Consider the following 24,119-nt stretch of genomic DNA (forward strand, 5'->3'; position numbering starts at 1 on the left):
AGGTGGGAGGGGCGGATGCCGCTGCCGGAGGGGAACACCGAGAGAGGGCTGTTTGGGACACTCGCTGGCGCCACTTGGCGACGAGGAGCCGCGCGCGCCGCGAGCAGGAGTAATTTGGCCCCGAGGAAAACACAGCCCTTTCCCAAACTCTGAGCAAAGTCCTGGGGTGTCATCCTCACTTTACAGCTGCGTGAACAGAGGCCCGGGGTTTCCAAGAACCAGCTGCGGCCGGAGCCCTTTCGCTGACCCGGGAACACCTGCCCTCGGAATCCTGGAGAACCTCCAGGGCTTTTCATGGGGCGGAGCAGAAAGTGAAGACACCTCCCTCCCCCAGGAAGCCCACTCACTGGTCAAAAAAAACCAGAGCTGCCTGGGATGCTCCGAGGGGGTCTAACACCCCCTCCAGCTCCGAATTACACTTTGCTGAAACCCCGCCCCCCCGCCCTGCTCCGGGTCTCCTTTCCGGCCCCTCCGGTCCCCAAAGCGGACTAAACTTGGGCAGCTTCTCCAACCTGAAGGATATTCCCGACACCCAGGTTTCCCACCCTGGAATGGGAGAGGGAGAGGGACAGAGTTGGGAGAGGAAGCTCCTCCGACAGAGAGGGGGGGCTGGGCACGGGACACCCCTCCTGCGAGGGGTTAACCCAGCTCCAGTGGGCCGTTGCCTCCTCTCTCCCAGGAGCCACTTCAATCGGTTGTCGTCCCAGTGGCCGCCCTCTGAGCACGTGTTGCTGCCGGTCTGCGTCAACGCTGGGTAAACAGATGACTGGCTGACAGCGCCGGGAGGGGCTATTTAAGAGGCAGCGTCCTGCCTGCCCACCTGAACTTGGCTCAGCTCCCCCTCCACTCCCGTCGAAACGCACGCAAAGCCCGCTGCGTCCTACTCTGAAGGTAGGTTCCCCGCATTCCTGCGGGGGATCCAAGTGTCAAGTTGGCTTGAGAATGCTGTCTTCAGTTTTGTGCCCCTTCCATTTTATTTATCCGTTTTCTGCGTCTTCTTCCCAGCTCGAAAGACATTTCTTGAAGTCAGTAACAGGGAGGTTTGGGTGGGTAGAGCTGCTTAGGAGACTTCAAAGCGCCTTTGTTCTCGTCCGCACGCAATGCTGGACTATCTATTTGCCAGGATTAGCATGCAGTTTGGGATTAGCTTGATGTTACACAGAGGTGCAGCGTACTTTGCAATCTCTTCAAATAAACTATCAAGAGGTTTTAAGATTTAAATTCATTTTCTAAAAATTGCAGAAAAATTCAAGGCTTTGGGGATAGAAACGTGCGGCTGTCGTATCTGCTGGTGCATCTAAAAGGCTGCGGCGCTTTGCCAAGGACAGAAGACTGAGCGCATACTTCTGACAACATTTTTTATGAAGATTTATTTATTTTAGCATACTTCTGATTTTTAAAAAAGCCCTTCCTGTGTTCTGCATAGTAGTTTATTGCCAATTCCCATATACACCTTAAAGAAACTTTCAAAATATGGCTTTTCTTTTTTGTTCCCTCATTTTAAGCTGTGCTTCTTTTTTTTTTTTTTCACCCTTTATTTCCCCCATTGAAAGCTTCTTAGCTATCAAGGATCTCGCTTCTCCCACGGAGTCTTGTCCTGAGATTATTTTCCCAGCTTTAATCTCTTGCTTTTCCAGTTAGAAGACAGACGTTCTAACCACACTTTCTGAAACGAATGGAAAACAGAAGACGTTTCTTCCGCTAGCCAGGGCAGAAGACAGGGTCTCTGTCCGCTTCCCCGGGCACGGGGTGTGGTTCACCCAAAAGACAAACGGGGTGTGCCCGGACACGCGCGCTGTGGCCACCTGGCTCACGTCGGCGCCTGGCGAGCCCTTGTGTGTGCACCAGTGTGGCGGACCTGGGGCCCCGCGCGTTTGGACTGAGCCCCCTTTTCCGTACCCCGGCTGCCCCGAGCCTCCACGAGAGCCCGCGATCCGCCCACCTTTTCGCTCACGTCCCCTCGCCTTTGCTCTCCGCAGCCATGAACGGCGGCGTGTGCCTGTGCGTGCTGCTGGCGGTCCTGGCGGCCGGCGCCCTGGCGCAGCCGGTCCCTTCGGCGGACCCGGTGGGCCCAGGGGCGCAGCAGGAGGAAGAGGCGCCCCGGAGGCAGCTGAGGGCAGTGCAGAAGGTGGACGACGAGCCCCGAGCGCACCTGGGCGCGCTGCTGGCCAGGTACATCCAGCAGGCCCGGAAAGGTACGGATGCTCTTTCATCTGTAGGGACCCTATTCCTCACTCCGACCCCCCGCGGGCCTCCCAATCCTGACCCTCCTCCCTAGCGTCTGGCTGATGGAGGCGGGTAACCCCGGGGAAGGAAACACAAGGCGACGCGTTAAGCTGAAAGGTTTTTCACTTTCTTCCCTCACCCCCACCCCCCTGCCCCACGAATTGCACTGCGCCGGACAGTACGATTTTCTGGACGTCCTTTGTAGCAAACTGAGAGCGAGGGTGGAGGATTTAATTAATTAAGGAAAACCTTTTTTAAAAAGCTTTCTTGAAACTAGTTTTTGGCACATGTTGCTGTTTAAGTTCAACGCCATATTATGAAGACATGAAAAGATAATTACCGAGCAAATTACGGACTCTAAAAGGGTTTGCAGATCTACTAAATACCCAATACTGTAAATGCAGAGGAACCAGGAGCCACCCAGACAGTGACACTTGGAAACCCCTAGCAGAAAGGGATCGATGCTGAGAAAGCTCTTGAGTTCAGACTACAACAGTTGAAAAAGCAGTGACAATGTGTCAGTTTTCACCAAAGAACCTAACAGGAGGAAAGAATCAGTAGCAGTTTTGAGTTGTCCTTGGCAGTAATTTAAAATGATTACTCAAGAGACCTGTTTGTTTTTATTTTGCTGTTGGAGACATGGTCCCAATTGCAGCAGTAGTGTGCAAGCCAGGTTTCTCAGCATCAGAAGGCTGTCTCCGGGAATAAGGTGACTGAGTGGCTCACTAGCTGGGTGCCATACTGACAGCCTATCCCTTTCCTGGGCCTGTCTCACCTGTAAAGCAGGGATGAGGCTAGAGTTCCGCGAGTCCCTTCTAGCTCTTTGTGAGATTCAGAGGGAGGCTCATGCATCTGTAGGGTCCTTAGGAACCATGATTGGAACTGGGGCAGTTTTTTCTACCAGCTTGATCCACAGGGACACTGATGGTGAACACACGAGCTGTGGGGCAGTGTGCTAAACTGGACCAACGCAGCTGGACAATAAACCACAGAAAATGCTGCTGGGAAGGGTGGGGGGTGGGCTCCTTTCCCAGGAGGCTCTCTTACTCTCCAATCTGTCAGGGCCTGGATTTGAACCTTAAGCTCATGGCTTGACTAGACAAGGAGGAAACGGTGAGCTTGGCTTTCCAGAGTCTCTGATGGTTTCATATGAAGGTAAGATCAGAACTTTTTTGACCAGGGAAATTCAGAAGGAAACAACAACAACAGAAGATGATTTGTTATATTTTGTCCTCTCTTTGGAAATTGTCCCAGCTACCATCTTCTGTTTTGCTCTCTGGCTAATTAAATTGAGAGATGTGGAAATATTAGTCAGATGACAGAAAAATCTGAAAACTTTTTGAGTCCCTATTGATTGTCTGTCTCAAAGTAATTTAATATCTGTCCTTGGATGTAGATTGAATTTCAGCCAGACCAGTCTGAAATATCACAGGTTTTTCATTGAGCCATAATCTGGAACCACCTCCCCACCTTCAGGAAAGAGCCACCAGAAACAGGTCTGGGAAAGAAGCCTGTTACCAAACTATTTCCCTAGAATGGACACTTGACATGGCATTACGCTACAAATCTTAGCTGGCAGTTTCTTCCTAGCATCTCTTGTCAGCCACCTTCTCCCTTTGCCTTTAGAATGTTGTGCCAAACAAGCCCACGTGGGAATGGCAGCCTTAGGTGGAAAACAATCACACTCTTTTCTTTGACAAATATGAACCAGGAATAAATATTTATACCTGTACAGTTTCTTTGACTATTTTACATATTTTGAGATCATACTGGCTAATCTACCCCTCTATCGTACTTAGGCTTAAAGATTCTAAACATGCTCATGTACTCTTTGAGGAGTGCTCAAGAGTTTATCATCAGGAACTGTCTGCAGGGCTTTCAGGGATTGAGGGGAAGCAGGTCTGTTGGGGGTAGGGGACATCTAACATACACCTGCCCCATGCCCAGCGAAGCTCTAACGATACATCTGTAACATCGGTAGGGTCTGCTAGTCCTCCCAGAAGCCCTGCTTAGTAAATTCCGTTAGCCTCCCTTTGTCAGTGTGGCAGCCGGGGAGAATGTATAACCTACATGACTTTGCACATCTCACCGACTGTTCAAACCCTGCCTTCTCCAGAAGGCCTGGGAGCCATTCAGTTTCCCAGCTGTACTGACCATTTGGGGTTTTAAAGTTTAAAGGAGCCAGGCTCTTCGATTCAATTCTGTAAACCAGTAGTAGTTCCTACTTTGTGTTGCACTGGGGAAGTGAGTGAGGACCCTGGTAAATGCATACACTGCATGTGGAATGGCGAAATTGAGGTGTGTAACCAGCACAGCCACCAGGGCTGAAAACGTGGTGCCCTCACCACCCCCCCATACACACACACACAACCCAGGCTGCTTGCACACATCGAAGCTGCCACTTTGCCTTCATTAACTGGAACTTGGGGCTGTGCCCAGCCTTTGGTGGGGGCATTCATCAGCAGCAGGAAGAAGGATGGGCCATATTTCCATAACTGTGTACAACTAACTGGATCCACAAGGTTTTTTTGAATGCAACGACTGATATTTCACCTGAAAAATGTTGAACCATTCAACGCCAGGTCTGTTTGCCTTTTGCGTAGGCTGGAGATACCTGCAAAGGGGTTGGAATGTGCTGGATTGACTCTTGATTCCAAGGCTGGGAAAGGATTGAGGTGGGGTTGGGGGGGTGAAGAACGATTGGGGACATTGCTCTGTATAATTGTTCTGGTTTTTAATGTAGCTAGCTTTACTCGGTCATCCAGTAGGACAGAGGAGCTGCTCCTGCCAGGTCATTTATCAACAAATAAGCCATAGTCTGACTCTTTGCAGCCTGTGGACAAGAGTTGGCAAGGGCAGCCTCATACAGTAGGGCTGGACGCCAGCATCACAAACAGTGGGGACACAGTGGCCCCATGGAGTGATCTCCCACCATGTTGCTCTTAGAGTTGCCTGGGCTTTGCCCTTCGAGGTCCCTGAGGGACATGTCTTGTCTCTTAGCTTGCACAGAAGAAGCCATTATACAGATTTCTTATCCAGAAAGCCACTGTCTGTGATCTGTGGGCTAAGACTATGTCACATGTCTCTAAAGGAACTGCTTCTTCATGTCCCTGCTCCCTCAATGTGAATGACACATGAGAACCATCCTGTTCCTGAGGACTTCACTCCCATCCCCAAAGGCCCATTGCTCATTCAGTTATTGCATTTTAGTCAAAAGGGATAAATGGGGTGCTTGGTTGGCTCAGTCATTAAGCGTCTGCCTTCAGCTCACGTCATGATTCCAGGGTCCTGGGATCGAGCCCCGCATCGGGCTCCCTGCTCAGCGGGAAGCCTGCTTCTCCCTCTCCCACTCCCCCTGCTTGTGTTCCCTCTCTCGCTGTGTCTCTTTCTTTCAAATAAATAAATAAAATCTTTAATAAAAAAAAGGAATAAATGAAATAACCTCCTTATTACTTCTCTACCCACTCTTCTTTGAGTGTTACTGAAGTAAGATTTTTTACTCTAACAGTGTGCCTTTTTCTCAGTATCATTTTTTAAAAAGAAGGTAGCTTTCAAATTAATTTCTAAACAGTATTTGTCTAGCAGTGGGACTTGACTCCATTTTTTTTAAACCATTCTAACATCAAAATATTGTAATTGTGTTACCTTAACAAGAGTACTCAGGTATGCTGGGGATCTTGAGGGGCAAACTTCAGCAATGGGTAAGTACCAAGGAAATTCTTGCTTGGCATCTGCTGAGGGCCAGCTACATAAGAGAAAACACCCCTAGGAGTAGGGAAATTGAGGCAGGTCCCATAGTCAGTGAATCCACTTAAATCCTTACAGATTGAAAGCCATACCCATCGCTAGTAAATATTACCCTCTCTGTTTACCCAGACCTGGGTCCTTCACTTAGATTTTGGTCCAGCAATCCCACCACTTGATGGCTCTTTGATACCTTTAAGAAGGTGCCTGTTACGTAGTGTCTGGCTTTTCTCATTGTTCTCCTTTACAGATTGAATTAGCGATGCTCTTCAATATAATGGCCTTGTTTTCTTTCCCCTGCCCCTTGTAGCTCCTTCTGGCCGAATGTCTGTCATTAAGAACCTGCAGAGCCTGGACCCCAGTCACAGGATAAGCGACCGGGACTACATGGGCTGGATGGATTTTGGCCGGCGCAGTGCTGAGGAGTATGAGTACCCCTCCTAAGGGACCCCGCCTTTGTCAGCATGCCAGGAAGCGACCTCCTGGCTCAGATGAGGCAGAATAAGAAAGCAATCACACTCACAACTCATTGTCTCTGAAGTTTGACATTTTAAGTATCTATTTATTAAGTTTTCAGTGAGAAAAATATGTCTGTAAGATTGTCCAGGGCAACTTCACGCCTCACCAGACTTGTACGAATGGAAGACAAAACATTTTCCTCGTCTGTGACGCCTGGTCCTAAAGTGTTGCTATGCTATTAAAATGATTTCATTCTGCCCCCTTGTTCCCTGTGTCTATCGAGCACAAAGGGCTCCATTTAATCCTCAGGACCTTCAAGGAGGGAAGCCTGATACATGGATTTTGCCCAAGGACAAATCCCTGCAGTAGATGATTGCAGAGAAGGCTTGAGAAATGAGGGTCGGGCATCAGGCTAACTTCTCTGCAGCTGTGCATAGTGGCAGTGAAAGGACCTTCTGGGTCAGCTCCATGGCCCAGCCCTGGCCACCCTGGGCCTGGGGCCCCAGCGGGGCTCCCCTGCAAAAATAGAACATGTCCTGCTTGTAGGGAGCACTCATTTGTCTGGGTAAAGACCAGAAAGGCAGCTTGGGATGGAGCCTTCCATCCGCCCATCCCCACAGGATACCAACCCCATCCCACACCAGGATTTCCTTGCAGTTCTCTTGGCCTTTAAACAAATTATGAGGCAATGCCAGTCGGTGCTTTCACATCCCTTGGATCTCTCCATGGCCCCGTGGTACAGAGGTTATTGTCCTCTTATAGATGGGGAAACAGGCCCTGAGAGGTGGAAGTGACTGGCCCACAGTTCCCCAGCTAACGAGATTCACAGACTTGATCGCTCCCAGGTAGTGTGACCTCCATCACCCCAGCCTTTCCAGATTCCGGAGTGCATATGAATCACCAGGGAATCTTGTAACCCACACATTCGGATTCAGCAAGTCTGGCCTTGGGCCTGAGCAAGCTCCCGGGTGATACCAGCATGGTGGAGCCTGGACCACACTTGGGTGGCAGTGGTCTAGAGAGGAGCCTGTGATCACAATCCCCTGGGTCTCACCATATCTCAGAGACATATTTCAGGGCATGTTGGGTGATTCTGGTAGCTATTCGGAGCAGAAGCTCTCCTTCCTTGGGCCAATCCCTCCGTTGGGTCTCCATAGGGGTCCGTAAAAGAAACTATTTCAAGGGGTCACCTGGAGATAATCTGACACCAGCCACCCACAGTGTAGCCTTGTCATGCCTCCTGGCCAAGGCTTCCAGGAATCTCAAGTTTTTATCCAACAAAGGCCCCAGGTGGCCTAATGCAGCTGGACATGCAGCCCCAAAGGAACAGACGTTGGAAAGAATGTTGGGAAATCTATAACCGGTCCTGGACGGGCCATCCTCGACCCAGAGCTACGCAGCAGACCCTTAGTGCCAGCTTCCTTGGTGGTAGAAAGACGATGCCAGGAAAGTCCTCAGAAGAAGAGGACTTGGCAATTCTTTAACTTGAACTGAAGTCAGCATTCAGTGTAAAACAGACTCTGAAGAGACAACATATTATACTGTTCCCTCGTGAGGTCATTACCTCATTCAGTCCCTACAGTTTGGTCTCAAAGACTGCTTCGAATCTCAGGGGTCCAAGCCTGGCCAAATACCCAGATGCATATGTTTTTAGTGCAGAACACACACATCTTGTAAAAAACACTGTTTTTGTTCTGGGTGTGCAGGGGATCTTGGGTATAGATGGGAATGAGTGTGTGTGTGTGTGTGTGTGTGTGTGTGTGTGTGTGTTGGGATGGGGGACGGTGAAAGACTTGGAATTTAATATGAAATGAGCTATGGGGAATGAGTGACAAAGGTCTGATATGAATTAGTAATTTGTAAATCATCAGGGAAGTGGATGGTAAAATATCATTTTCAAAGAAAAGACATGAGCCATACAAATATAAATGAACACACATCAAAGATGTCATTTTACTCATTAATAAAGAGACCAGTAAGATGTCATATCATTGCAAAGGAGAATCTGAAGGACAGACACATTGAGGCAGTCAGGAATGCCAAAATGAATTTGCTGATAGACACAAAACTGGGTTGTATCTTTAGGCCAATAAAATGCAATGTTTGGAATAACCTGTTATCCAGGACAGAAAATGGTTGCATTTTTCCGGGACAATATTCACTGATGTTTCTATAGACAAGAATTATTTGAGGGACTGCCAGTTTTCTATGGCTTACAAAGTAGCCCAGTCAGAAACACAGACCTCAACAGCATGGGATCCATGCCCAGCGTCCCACTGAAAGGACACCCACTAATCCCCTTTGCTCATTTCAAAGTCTTTCACAGTTCCTCCTAATGCAGGAAAGGGAAAGGACATTTTCTGGCCTCCTCTGGGCTGCAGGACTCCGTACAAGGAGTCTCGTGAGCAGCAGCTCAGGATGCTGTCCCAATCCTGCAAGGCTTCTTAAGATTCTCTCTCTCTCTCTCTCTCCCTCCCTCCCTCTCTCTCTAAAAATAAAATATACCCCACCCCAAACACACACACACACACACACACACACACACACACACACGTCCAGCCCTACTTCTTTTGCTGTAAGTTAAAATCCAGAAAGAATAGAGCAATTTCAAAGAAGGAAAAAGAAGAATGTTGATGGGTTTTGTTGCATTTACTCAAAATATCAAAGAAGTGGAAACAATCTAAATGATCCACAGTGAGAGAGTTGTTAAAGAAATGAATGCACAACCAGCTAGTGGACTACTAAGCAGTTATTTAATGAGAATCAAGATGGTGTAGGAACATGGAAAATGACTATGATCCATGCAAAGTGAGAAGGTCCTCTGACCTCATTAGGTTTATTTTCCTTTTAATATGAAGATAATCAGGTGAGGGTCACAGGATCACAGGTATTTTTCTTCATCTTCTCCAAACTTCTGTACTCTTTGTAGATCATCCTTATAATAACTATAGCTCATGTTTTCCAGGTTGTGCCAGTCTACAGAGAGACACAGAGTCAGAAGAAAAGCCATAAAATTAGTTCTTCAGCCATCTTTACCAAGAAAACACCCCCACCTCTCCCCAGATGATTTTGACAATCACTTGTGTAGCTACCCACGGCATCTGCCATTTTGCAGTTCCTCGGCTCCTACTCATTAAAGGCCTTTAAGCTCCCTGAGGATGTCACCTCTGCTGGTGGAGATTAAGAGTATTCCGGCAGCTGTGCCCACCCCCAGGTTCAGGCCCAGTGTCTAGAGTCTTCTGGTACCTTCTGTCCTCAGAGTGGGACCCTGGTCCACACTGGTACCATTTTGTTCTCACTGGGTCTCAACAGTTCTCTGTGGGACCTGGATGCCAGTTATCATCAAATTCAGCTGTTTCCCCAGCCAGGTGGGTGTACTGCCTCCCCTGAGTGTGCAAGTCCTTTATTCTACTCAGTTTTCAGAAACATCATTGGCCTCTGAATGTCACTTTGTATATTGAAGTCTCTGCATTTACTTTGTAAATTGAAAAATGATAGCATGAGTCACGTGGGCAGTCCATTCTTTACACCTGCTGGCTACGTTCGGTTCAGCAGGGTAGGGATGATGCAGGGGGGCCATGAGCACAGGTGCTGGGGTGGAACCAGAACATCACCCTTCTTTCGAAAGAACTTTATCCATTCTTCTACAGCAGGTCTGCTGCTATGAATTCCCTTAGTTTTCCTTCATTGGAGAACATCTTTATTTCACCTTCCTTCCTGAGGGATATTTTCACTGGATTTAGAACTCCAGGTTGACAGTTCTTTTCTTTTGTACCTTCAAAATACTTCATCACTTCTCAAGGCTACCATGGTTTCTGCTGAGAAACCTGCAGTATTAAATCATGACTCGCCTACAGATAATGAGTCATTTTTCTCTGGCTGTTTTCAAGGTATCTTCTTTGCCTTAAGATCTCAGCAGTTTGTCTATGATGTCTTTGGGGGCATATTTCTTTCAGTTTATCCTGTTTGGGATTTGTTCAGCTTCTTGAATGTGTAAGTTTATAACCTTTACCAAACTTGGGGAAGTTTTCAATCATGATTTCTTCAAATGTTTTTCCAGCATCGCACTCTTTATTTTCTCCTGGGATTTTGATGCAACAAACATTCAACCTTTTGTTGTCCCACGTGTCCCAGAGGCTCTGTTCATTTTTTTTCTCTGTGGTTTACAATGGATAATTTCTATTTATCAATCTTCTGGTTCACACATTCTCTGTCATTTCCATTCTGCTAATGAGTCCCATCCCCTGAGTTTCTTAGCATGGTTTTTGTATTTTTCAGCTCTAAAATTGCCGTGGATATCTTCCATTTCCTTGTGAAGATTTTCTATTTTAACAATTATTTCAAGGAGGTTTGCAATTGCTTACTTGAGCACTTTTAGAACAGCTGGCTTGAAAGTCTTCGATAATTCCAACATCTGTGAAATCTCATCCTTGGTGTCTGTTAATTGTCTTTTCTGAGGAAGGTTGAAAATCTTATGGTCCTTTGTATGTTCAGTAATTTTGGATTGTGTCCTGTGGACAATTTGAATATTACATTAAGAGACTCTGGATGTTGTTTAAGTCTTACCAAAAATGTTGATTTTTTTTGCTTTAGCAGGTGCAACCTGGTTAGATTCAGTCTGCAAGTTCCAGTCCCCCTGCTGTGGGCTGTGGTTCCAATGACAGTTCAGCTTTTCAATGAAGCTATACTGCTCTTTGGCTCCATTTCAGGCGTGCACCATGATGGGACCTGGGTGGTGTTCTATGCATCACTTTAGTTGTCAAAATCTTCAGTATGCTAATTAGGACCTGACCCAGACATACATGGCTCAGAAGCTCATAAACAATGATACAGAGTCATTTTCCTGAGCTCCTCCCTCTCTGCAATCTCCCCTGCTCTTTTCAGTTCCCTGGTGCCCCCCTTTTGGGTCCTCCACTCAGAAATTCAGGGCTCTAGTACCCTGTTCTGCCACGCGCTTCCACATCTGAACCCATATTCAGGTCCCGGGGCAGGAGAACAGAGAGAGAGAGAAAACAGCCATGGGGGCTGGCCTCACCCTCTTGGGATCACCGTTCCTCTCTGTGAAGAGCAAGTTTCCCCTTCCTTAGGGTTTTGGCCCTACCACATTACTGACAGGCACCACTGCACTGTGGGTCTGCCTGGGCGCTGTGGCATGAGAGAACAGAGAAAGAGGAGAAAGAGAAAACCAGGGACTGCCCATGCTCTTCGGGCATTAAGAGCTCCCTTTTTCATTCCTCAAGCCAGAATGAAAGGGCATCTCCTGGAGCTCTCTGGGCCCTAGACCCCGCTTCCAGTGTCCAGTGCGTTAAGCTTAAGAAAGGCACCACCGAAGCCTTCAGGACTTTCCCTCTGCCTTCTCTCAGCCTGCCAGAGTCTGGCATTTCCTGCTGGAACTGTAGGATCTTGATGTGATATCACCTCAAGATGTGTTGAAGATTTAAAACCCAGTCATTCCTAGCATCAGACTATTCCCTAAGAAGGGGTGGCTTGCTTTATTATCTTAATTTTGAATTGTTTAATATGACTCCCAAGAGGCTTCTGGTTTGGAAAATCTCAAGAGAGGACAAGTATTGCTGACATGTGGAATGCTACATCTAACCAAGCTCCAAGACTAGCACCTTTTCTACCTTTTCCTTTTTACGGCTCACATGCTGGTCTGGGCAAATAGAAGCAGGCATACTTGGCAGTAGCTCAAGCCTTACTTGCCCAAACACCTCTAGACTGCAGCCAGAATGACTTCCATGGGTTCGATCTTTCTCTAAGTTCCGTTTTGGAAAGGATTCAACTGCTCTCTTGTGTCAACTCGGGTGGACTGTTACAAACTCTTCACTGGCTTAACATGCACGGAAATGTGCTTGTGTGCCAGGCACTGTGTTGATGTAGTAGGTACAGAACCCAGCCAGGTGGGAGATTCAGAAAATCATGGTGCAATGCACAGGAACTGACAGGTAATAGGTAGAGACTGGAAGAAAGCAGGGCAGCTGAATTAAGGAGGCAGCCAGGCAGGCAGCTGCCCGAGGATGCCAGTCTCTAAGTGACATCAAACCACCACTGAGGCAGGTTGGAAACCCCTGTGTCAGTAAAGTTCTTCATGCTTAATAGTTTGCCTAACTGGACAAAGGAGGTTGGCTTCACCTCTACAGAGGACAACAGCGCCCCCAAGTGGACAATTAAAAAAAACACACTCCTCTGGGTGCCAAGCTTCTGGGCAAAGAAACAGCTGTGCCCATGTTGAAATCTGCAGAATCAGGCCCATTTAACCTGCTGGTTATCCCACCTAGTCGGCTGAGATTTTAAAACCAGAGAATTCAGGATATGGGACTATTTTCTGAGAATGGGTGGTTTCTTTTATTATTTTCATTTTGAACCTTTAATAGGGCTGCCAAAAGTCTCTTGGGTTTGGAAAATCACCCGATGAAACTGAAGAGAGAAGAACCACCGGCAGGCGAAATGCTTTTTGTAGAATTAAAACCAAGAAAAACAAACTCTCATATATTGTGAAGGCAACTTGGTAACTATGGTTACCTCTAATTAGCAAGCACCTTATGCTTCCCAGATTTGAGCGGAGGAAAATTGGAAAGGGAAAACAATTCCAAATAAGTAAACATGTTAATTTTCCATCGAGTGCACGTATTCTTGTATCTTTAACATAAAGGAGGAGATATAGGATTTTGAAGCTTCCCCTTCCCCTTCTGTGTCTGTCCTTGCATAATGAGGACTCATAAGCCCAAACTGGGGTCAAGGATGTCTCCTTGCAGGGGGTGGCACCAGAAGCCAGGGTGAAGGACAGGCAGCTCACCGCCGAGTCAGGCCTATGCAGGGGCTCTAACTGTGGCTGAAGTGGGGTGAATGTATACAGGATCCAAATTAACTCCTCCTGTTCTGTGCTGGACCCCGGGGAGCGGTTGAATCTGGCCATGGTCCCCATCAGGAGTGACCAGCAGGGGGTCTGTAACGACTTGGACTTGAACTTGAACAGAGAGGGAAGCCCCCAAAGAAGGTGTTCTGAGAGGAGGAAGGACAACACAAAAACATACCCACATTTAAAGGGAGAAGAAAGGTGGACGACCCACTCCACATACCTCACCAGAGCTGACTATCTGACCCAGTGTCCAGCTGAATTCGGGCTGGGGTAAATTTCTCTCAGGAGAGAGGAAGCTCCTGTCTGTGAGGGATTTCTCCACACGAAGGGAGAAAGATTTCAGCTGCAATTAATGAAGTCATAAGACGGGTTTCCAATGAACATGAGGCACGGCATGCAGAATAAAATTCTTATTCTCCTCTACTGTCTGGAGAAAAACTGTGGGCTTGGGATCTGCGTAAGATGAACTTTGGTCCATGTGAGAAACCTCTGGAGTTGTTCATTTATTTTTTTCATCCTTTCATTGAAAAGCTATTTACTGAGATGACTGTGGTCCGAGCAGAGCACTGAGCACCAGGCGCGCCAGAACGAGACACACGGGCGCCGACATCAGGCATTCATGTTCTAGTCAGAGGTGAGAAATCAGACCCAAAGGCAAAGATTTAGGAATCATTTCCCCTTGGATACCTGATGGATACCTCAATCTCCATAAATCCAGACTTGGACTGATGACCTTCCCCCTTCAACCTTCTCCACCTAATGCCTGGATTCCAGCGCAGCTGATGGCAACTCCATCCGTCCAGTTGCTCAGGTGAAAACCCTTGCAGTAATCTTTGACTCCTCTTGCCTTCATGCCTTTCATCGAAAGCATCAGCAGATCTTGCTGGCTTTACTTCAAAAAGTATTTAGAAGCCACCCACTTTTTACAACTTCCACTGTCACCACCTTGCTCTGAGCCACGTTATCCTTCACCTGGATTGCTGAAACGGCCTGCTAACCGGTCTGGGCTTTTACCCTACAGTTTATATGCATAATTACAGCGATATGGGCAGATACTGAAACCAGTGGGCAAAGGGTTAACAGGACTAATCACAGCTGCAGACCAATAAGCACAGGTGCAACTTTTTACCCAGACCTTTTTCATTTGCCTTGAAATATCCCTGACTCTCCTCCTTCAGGGAGGCAGATTGGAGTCTTGCCCTTCTGTCTCCTTGTTTGGCTGCCTCCCGAATAAACCCTTTCCTTGCTGCATACTCCATGTCTCAGTGATAGTTTTTGCTGTGCTTTAGGCAGAGGAACTTGGATTCAATTATAAATATGGCACGCCAGCCAGGAACTCTTTGTCGGGGGTTTGTCGACCCCCAGCCAAGAACGGGATTCTCATAACCACTCCAGCCGGTTGCCTAGGCTCTCTGTCCCGGGACTGTCCCAGTGGCCACACCCCAGCTGGACTCCGCCAATCCGTGGCGCTTAATTTAACTCTTGTGGCAAGAAAATAGTTTTTGGATTCAGTTTGGACAGACATCTCTTGGCGAGCGTTTGGTGGGTGACAGCAGGTGAGCTGATTTCTTCCTCCCATTCAGCTGCTTCCAGATAGGGGGTTTGGGTTCTCTTAGCCTTTTTTCTTGCTTGCTTAAGAAAAGTTTGATTAGGAAGCCGTTTGATTCAGGTGAAGCTCTGACTTTTAGGGAGGCACTAGAAAGTAGGAAGCAATAGGTTCAGTTGATGACGCCCCAACTTTTGAGGCGGTACCAATGCTCACAGAGGTATTCTGGGTTTCATTTGGTTTGTTTGTTGCTTCAGCTTTTGGTGTCTTTGAATAAAACTAGCTGTGTTCTAATTGGAAAATGGGAAATGACAATTTATCCCTACATGCTACCCTTCGGGTTGTATCCCCCCAAACTGGGCAATCTTTTTTCTTTTTTGCAACAGTGTTTGGCCACAATATTCATTAGGCTCTGGAGAAGAATGACCAATTAATGGGTCCATAAGCTATAATACCATCTTACAATTAGATTTGTTTTGTAAAAGGGAGATATTTGGGAACTGAGCTTTTAAGATTTGCTTTGCATCCTGTTTGTGTATTTGTCCATGTATGTGGACATGTAAATGTGAGCTATTTTCTCTACCTCTGGATGGTATTGCTAAAATTCATGAAAGAGCTCTGTTTAGTTAAAAGTAAGCATTTATAAGAATTAGGCATTCTAATTCAAAGATAGAAACAACTGTTTTACAAGTTCACATGATCTGGGAAAATATTTGCTATGAAAGCTAAGCTGAGGTTGGTTTAATTAAAATAGAGATGCCTTTAGAATTATCAGCATTAAATATAAAACTTATTCTGCCCATGCCCATCTTATCTCCATTGTAAAATTTGTAGGAAAAGGGGGAAAAAAGCCCTTAGAACTTTGTCTAATGCCTTGTGAAGTTTTATGGGTATTCCAAGAACAAAGAAACAGGTATAAATAATTTTAATGTTAAGACTACTGAAAATAAGGGGAAAACCCTGTAAGCAAGGGAAGCGAGCCTGGTTATTTAAGAGGGAAACTTAGGACAAAATCTCAATGTAAAAAAGAAAGTTGAAGGTTTGTGAGAAGGGCATCTTTGGAAAGGAATTTTGTGCATGGTCCAGATGAAGATGATGGAAGCTAGTATGTTTAAAAAAAAAAAAAAAAAGAAAAAGGTGATCAGCACCTAGGGAAGAGAAGGGAGAATAAGCAAGGTCAGGCAGACATTGAGCAGTGATACAAGAGATGACTTGGTCCGAGCAGAGCACTGAGCACCAGGCGCGCCAGAACGAGACACACGGGCGCTGACATCAGGCATTCATGTTCTAGTCAGAGGTGAGAAATCAGACCCAAAGGCAAAGATTTAGGAATCATTTCCCCTTGGATACCTGATGGATACCTCAATCTCCATAAATCCAGACTTGGACTGATGACCTTCAACAGAAAACTGATTCTCTGACAAGTTCCAAAATAACCTAAATTGGGACAAAATTTAGGGTTTTTAGAACAGTCATTGGATGTGGCTACCCACGAAGAGGGCGTGTCTTTGACAAGGCAGCTATCTTCAGTCAAGGCAATCCCTGATGGCAGTGTCCTTATAGTTTAGGGTCCTTCGTTCCTGTTGGGGATACTGGTCCACATCCCAGCACCCTCCCCAAGAACACAGGTCCATGGAGCACCCTGGAAGTCCTTGTCTCAATAAGTACATCAACATGGGAGTTAGGCAAGAAAGAGATGGGACTGCACACGTTTTTAAAAAGTTAGCCTGTTGGAATGAATGGGTTTTAGTATCAGATGTACATTGGTATAAGATTGGAATTTGGGTTTTCTCTGTTAAAATGACACTTTTCTTAGGTAATTGGTCTAAATTGTAAACAAAATTTATCTTTTAATCTGCCTAGAAAAACAAAGCTTCTATTAAAAGAGCTAAGTTTCAGGGGTACCTGGGTGGCTCAGTTGGAAGAGCATCTGACTCTTGATCTCGGGGTCATGAGTTTGAGCCCCACATTGGGTGTAGAGATTACATGAATGAATGAACAATGAACAAATAGAACTAAGTTTTGTTAACAACTATGTAACCCTCTGCATTTGGCTTTAGAATCTCTTGTTGCCGCCATGGCTAAATACATAATTTAGTAGTAAGTTTTGTAATCTATAATCTTATTTAGACATGTGCTTCAACACCTGATGTTTCAGACAAATTTCTCAAAATTCAACATCTAAATGAAGGCTTCTTGACTAATTACACTTGTTTATTTGGCATGTCAAATTACACAGGAAGCATTGTCAAGTAAGTGCTAACAAACCCTCTTTATCACCCATGGGTGAATGCAATGACTGTTGCAGGAATTATATAAAATTCCTAAGGTTTTGATACGTCCTGGCATAATGTCGTCACTTGTCCTTCTCATTATTGAAGTGTTGGTCACAGAATTTCCTTGTCAATTGCATTGTAATGACAAATACAGGTCTCTGATACCTTTAAGATCCTAAAACTAGAATTTCTGAAACTAATGGAAAGGCTGCATTCAAACAGACTCTTGTTTGAAACATTGCTGGTTCTCTAATGTTTGCTTTTCCAGGTTTAAAGCTATCACTTACAGAAATCTGGTAAAATACTCCTTTGTAAACAAATATGAAACCTTGTATCTTTTCTCCCTACCTGTTCCCTCTAGAATTCAGAAACTCTCAGTGAGTATTATATTTTTATGGCAATGTATTTATTTGCATAAGTTCAATAAGAGTCTGGTCTCCTTATGTCAGGACACAATTGGAAACGCTGGTTATATTACCAAGTTTTTGGCCAAAATGTCCTATTTGAAAGAGACCTGCATAGACTCGGATATGATTAGACAGCTTTAAGGGGTAAGACTGCCTTTATGGAGCTAATGAAGCCCCATGGAAAAACCAGCCTCGTACCTTGCTCACAGGGTTCCCAGCAGCCTTACCAGGTGAGTAAAGAAGGTCACTTTCTGGCAGGTGCAGGAACCTCAGGATATTTTGGGGATCTCAGGCAGAGCAGTATCACAGGTGAAGTCTGTGACAAGTATTTGGCTTGCTTACTTAGCCTTAAGAGGCTGTTAAAAGTTCAATCTGAAATTCCAGCAAAACAGATTAAAAACCAACTAACCTATATGACCAATCACTTTTCTTTTTTTTTTTTAATTTATTTATTTGACAGACAGAGCACAAGCAGGGGGAGCGGCAGGCAGAGGGAGAAGCAGATTACCTGCTGAGGACTTGATCCCAGGATCCTGGGATCATGACTCAAACTGAAGATAGAAGCTTAACTAACTGAGCCACCCAGGTGCCTGACCAATCACTATTCTTGCTGTACTTACATAAACAATTAGGCCAAGTTTGTTAAAATTGGACTTATTTTACAAACAAATTAGCTTAATTTGGCTGTCTTTGGAAATGAGGGTGATTTTAGAGAAATTGTTTCAATAACACCTTTGTGGATGTTAGATTCTAGTTCTGACTGGCTGTCTTTGGAATGGATCCTAATTTTCTCAAATGTCTGGCTATGACTCTTCAAACTAAGGTTTCCAATTTTCTCCCATTCTCTTAACTTGAAATCAATGAGAACTAAAACCACTTTTTCCTGAAACACTCCAAACGGAACCTGGACAACCTGAGATAAATTTCAGAAAAATTGTTATAATGGCCCCTGTTTCGACAAACTTCACGTCTGTTGCTTCATAGGCCTCTCAAAGATCACTAGAGGCATATGGATAATTGAACAAGTTTATTTCAGCCATCCAGACTTGCTGGATCTGCCACTGGAAAATCCAGACCTTGAGATGTCACAGATGCAAGCAGTTTTATGGACCCAGAACAACAAAGAGCTGGATGCAGTGGTGACCCGTCAGCTCTTGTCCATGGCCAATGACACCAGAAATGGGACTGTTTGCCCAAGCGAGAACCAAAGTACAAAAATCTTGATAATGCAGAATGTTGGGTTTCAACCTGGAACTGAAGAGTATTTCGAAGTGAGTGCAGAAAGATTCCATTGCTATAACCTCAAACTTCTTTGCAGCAGGTCATAACTAGAATGGTCATTGTCCCAATTCCCTCTAGAATAAGGAATGACCGAAAGACAGTGGGGAGTGAAACCAGCAACGAAAGGGCTAACAGGGCTATTCACAGATGCAACTTTTTACCCAGACCATTTTTGTTTGCCTCTAAATATCCCTGACTCTCCCAGCTTCCCAGAAGTAAGTTGGATTTGAGGTTTGCCCTTCCATCTTCTCATCTGGCTGCCTCTCAAACCCTTTCCTTGCTGCATACTTGATGTCTCAGTGATTGTCTCTGTGCATGGGACAGACAGACTTGCGTTCGGTTATAATCCTAGAGTCCTTGTTTCTGAACAGGTCATGAGGTTGTAGTTGGTAACCATGATTTCCTTCCTTCGCTAAGTATCCCACATTCCCTGCAAACCAAACAGGCATGGCCACTGGTGATGGTTCTGATCATTTCCCAGTGAAATTTTGCATTATTCCCACTGAGTAAAGAATTTTGACCAGCTGAGGACAAAAGGAACATGAAGTAGGTGGTGGAGGAATGAGGTTCTAATTACCAACCAGAAACAAGGGCTACCGTGGTGGCTTTTTCAACAGACAGAATATAGAGAATTAAACGGGTGTCGGAAGACTGAAAAAGCAGAAGGGAACATGGGATAACCTAGTGATATTAACAGCAGGAAGCAGAGCCCCACCTCTGCAGGGCTGGGGGGGCAAAGGGCAGAGGTTGGGACTCACTCAATTTAGAAGCTTGGAGAAGTGGTGATAAGGAAGTGGAACCCAGACTTCAGAAGAGAGCATGTTACTTTGCTATTATCACAGAGCAGGGTGTGTGTGTGTGTGTGCATGCGCACGCATGCACACGAGAGAAAGAAAAGGAGAGTGAGTGATGAAGTTGGTTCTGGGAATGAGGAAAAAGACTGAACTGTAACCAGCTGCTGCTTCCAGGGTGAAGAAGTGTTGCTGGTTGACACTGATGGGTAAGGCACACAGACAGGTTGTGACAAGCCTCGTCTCCCTCCTGCGGCCCCCTAGGGTTGCGCCTATTGGCAGCACTTTGGTGTGGACATGGTTTGCAGAGTCCCAGTTCCAGCTCCAGCCATGTATAAAGTGGTGAGTTCAGAGCTGAGAAACAATAGCTTAAAAACTGGCAGAGTTGACTTTCCTTACACTTTCACATAGGATGTGTTAAATGGCTGACGTTTCAATGCATCCACAGGTCCAGTACATCAAGACTGGTTCATGATGGAACAAGATAAGGTCTGGACATATCCTGTAGATCCTGAAATTCCCTTTAGAGAAGGCCATGCATTTATAATCTGTAGGAGGGATGGCTGTACTGTGCTAATGGAAGTGCTGTTGCTGATGAGGTTTATGTTTTGAAGTAAGGAAGAAGAGTGTAATTAGGTGTTGGACAGCCAGGGAGTGAACTGTGGGGGACACTCAACATTCCTTTTGTCTACTGGATATCTTTGAACGTCCCTCCTCTGTTTGGGCATTCTCTACAACCCCGAAGTAGGAGCCAGAAACTTTTTCCCCCAGCCTCTTTGGCAGCTGGGGCATGGGCTTGCGAAGTTGGCCCCACCAGTCATACATGACTTCGGTAGTATGGACTACAGTGGATCTCCTGGACTGGGCTGGTGACACAATTTGGAAATGATCTTACTTCCATGGCTTCTAGCCCTGGTTCTCTGTGTTAGGAGATTCTGTAATCTTATTATCCTTTACTAAGCCTCTTTTCTCCCTAAACCTTCTACAGCAGGTTTCTCTTGTTTGTAACTAAGAGCCCTAACTGATGCAGATGGTAAGAACAGACTGTGTGTTATAGAACTCTTCGTTATAAGTTTGAAATTCTTCATAGAGAAGGTTTTTAAGATACAGGTGAGTGAGAGTATATAATGGATGAAATAAGGCCCTAGGAGAAGGAGGGAGGGGCTAAGATCTATAAAATTGGTAGAGACATGGGCCAGAGTCCAGAAGAAGAACCTACCCTCTTTTGTAACGGAAGATAGAAAACAATGAGTGTGTCTTCAGCAAGTTTACAAGTTTGGTCAGAGAAAATTGAGACCATTCCTGTGTGATGAATTCTCTCTGTGAAAAAGGGAATTTCATTTGTTGAGCGTGAGGGAGAGATGGAGTAGAAAGTGAGGAGGGGAGAAGAGCTGAAATAGTACCTATAGGGAATGAGAGAAACCATTGACAAGGGAAATGTAGGCTTGCCGAGCCACTTGGAAGACCCAGGTGGGGTGGGAGACAGTAATTGGACATCCATACTCATGGTTTATTTTCCCTACCAGAAGCCAGCAGTCCTGGCCAGGAAACAAAGTTGAATGATCTAGAATTGGGGTTTTGACTTAGGAACTTGGTTCTGGAATGATGGGGCACAGTCTAGGCTTCGTAGAAAGAAAAGTGACAAGATGAGGGATAGATGGCAAATGAAAAGAGCAGAAGAGCCAGGGGTAAATATATCTCCTTGAGGTCCAAGAACACATGGTGAGTGAGTAATTGACAGAGAACCGTGTGCCAAAAGGTTGTGGTCAAAAGGGGGGTAATTGCATCTCAAACTTCAGAAGTTGAGCAATTTCAGGTGATAATAAGCTCGAGGATATAGCTTTGGGAGAGCTTGGAAGAAACAGAGTGGTGGTGAGGCCAGTGGAGATGAAGAAGTAGGGGAATTGGGGGCCCAGAACCATTCTGACTGGTGTCAGGTGATATCTCATTATAGTTTTGTTTTGCATTTCCCTGATGGCGAGTAGTGTTCAGCATCTTTTCATGTGTCTGTTGGTGATCTGTATGACTTTTTGGAGAAATGTCTATTCGTGTCTTCTGCCCATTTTTTGATCGGATTATTTGGTTTTGGGATACTGAGTTGTGTCAGTTCTTTATATATTTTAGATACTAACCCTTTATCAGATATGTCATTTGCAAATATTGTCTCCCATTAAGTAGGTTGCCTTTTACTTTTGTTGATTGTTTCTTTCACTGTGCAGAGACTTTATTTTGATGTAGTTCCAATAGTCTATTTTTGCTTTTATTTCCCTTGCCTCAGGAGACATATTTAGAAAAATTTTGCTATAGCAAACATCAGAGAGATTACTGCCTGTGCTCTCTTCAAGGATTTTTATGGTTTCAGGTCTCACATTTAGGTCTTTAATCCATTTTGAGATTATTTTTGTGTATGGTCAAAGAAGGGGATCCAGTTTCATTGTTTTGCATGTGGCTGTCCAGATTTCCCAACACCATTTGTTGGAAAGACTGTCTTTTCCCTATTGTATATTCATGCCTCCTTTGTCAAAAATTAATTGACCATATAATTGCAGGTTTATTTCTGGGTTTTCTATTCTATTCCATTGATCTATGTGTCTATTTTTATGCCAGTACCATACTGTTTTAATTACTACTGCTTTGTAATATACCTTGAAATCTGGAATTGTGATACCTCCAATTTTGTTTTGTTTTGTTTTTCAAGATTGCTTTGGCTATCTGAGGTCTTTTGTGGTTCCATACAAATTTTAGGATTGTTTGTTCTAGTTCCATGAAAAACATTGTTGGTGTTTTGATAGGGATTGCATTAAATGTGTAGACTGCTTTGAGTAGTATAGACATTTCAACAATATTGGTTCTTTCAATCCATGAGTTTGGAATATCTTTCCATTTCTTTGTACCATCTTGAATTTCGTTCATCAATGTTCTGTAGTTTTCAGAGTACAGATCTCTCACCTCTCTGGTTAGATTCATTCCTACATACTGTACTGGTGCAATTGTAAATGAGATTGTTTTCTTAATTGCACTTTTTGCTGCTTCATTATTAGTGTATAGGAATGCAACAGATTCCTGTACATTGATTTTGTATCCTGTGACTTCACTGACTTCATTTATCAGTTCTAGGAGTTTTTTGGTGGGATCTTTAGGGTTTTCTCTATATAGTATCATGTCATCTGCAAATAGTGAGAGTTTTACTTCTTCCTTACCAATTCAGATTCCTTTTCTTTCTTTCTGTTGTCTAATTGCTGAGGCTAGGACTTCCAGTACTATGTTGAATACAATAGGTGAGAGTGGACATCTTTGTCTTGTTCCTGATCTTAGGGGAAAAGCTCTCAGGTTTTTACCATTGAGTATGATGTTGGCTGTGGGTTTTTTGTATAAGGCCTTTATTATATTGAGGTATGTTCCCTCTAACCCTATTTTATTGAGGGTTTTTTAATCATGAATGGATGTTGTACATTGTCAAATGCTTTTCCTGCATCTATTGAAGTGATCATATGGTTCTTATCCTTTCTCTTATTGATGCAATGTATCGTGTTGATTGTTTTGTTAATATTAAACCACCTTTGCATGCCAGGAATAAATCCCACTTTATCGTGGTGTATATTTTTTAATATATTGTTGGATTCAGTTTGCTAATATTTTGTTGATGTTTCTGCATCTATGCTCATCAGAGATATTGGCCTGTAGTTCTCTTGTGTGTGTGTGTGTGTGTGTGTGTGTGTGTGTGTGTGTGTGTGTGTGGTGTCTTGATCTAGTTTTGGTATCAGGGTGACACTGGCCTCATAGAATGAACTTGGAATCTCTCCTTCCTCTTGTATTTTTTGGAATAGTTTGAGAAGAATAGGTATTAACTCTTCTTCAAATGTTTGGCAGAATTTGCCTGTGAAAGCATCTGGTCCTGGATTTTTGTTGTTGGGAGTCTTTTTTGATTACTGATTCAATGTCATTGCTGGTAATTGGTCTGTTCAATTTTCTATTTATTCCAGCTTTAGTTTTAAGAGGTTATATTTCTAGGAATTTATCCATCTCTTCTAAGCTGTCCAATTTGTTGCCATATAGGTTTTCATAATATTCTGTTACAACTGTTTGTATTTCTGTGGTGTTGGTTGTTATTTCTCCTTTCATTAGTGATTTTGTTTATTTGGATTCTCTCTATCTCTTTCCCTCTCTCTCTCTCTCTCTCTCTCATGAGTCTCGCTAGAGGTTTATCAATTTTGTTGACCTTCAAAGAACCAGCTCCTGGTTTCATTGATCTGCTCTATTACATTTAGTTTCTATATCCTTTATTTCTGCTCTAATCTTCATTATTATTATGTTTTAAATATATGTTAGATCCACCTGGGCCAAAATGTCATTCAAAGCCACTGTTTCCTTGTTGATTTTTCTGTTTGGATAATGTACCCATTAATGTAAGTAGGGTGTTTTAAGTCCCTTACTATTATTGTATTACTATTGATTGCTTCCATTATGTTAATAGTTGATTTATGTACTTGGTTGCCCTCATGTTGGGTGTATAAATATTTACAATTG

The 24,119-nt window shown here is 44.6% G+C and overlaps 1 protein-coding gene across 1 annotated transcript; it reads left to right on the top strand.

Annotated features, from left to right (window-relative positions):
- The first annotated feature begins 696 nt into the window (after window positions 1-696).
- Window positions 697-6,686, top strand: CCK (cholecystokinin). Its single transcript, XM_025870768.2, has 3 exons — window positions 697-891; window positions 1,980-2,195; window positions 6,281-6,686. The coding sequence occupies exons 2-3, from the start codon at window positions 1,982-1,984 to the stop codon at window positions 6,412-6,414; spliced, it is 348 nt and encodes a 115-aa protein (XP_025726553.1). The 5' UTR covers window positions 697-891; window positions 1,980-1,981; the 3' UTR covers window positions 6,415-6,686.
- Window positions 6,687-24,119: the final 17,433 nt, after the last annotated feature.

This window comes from Callorhinus ursinus, unplaced genomic scaffold (assembly GCF_003265705.2).
Source record: "Callorhinus ursinus isolate GAN/ISIS: 27379988/994484 unplaced genomic scaffold, GSC_fseal_2.0 scaffold1, whole genome shotgun sequence".
Lineage (NCBI taxonomy): Eukaryota > Metazoa > Chordata > Mammalia > Carnivora > Otariidae > Callorhinus > Callorhinus ursinus.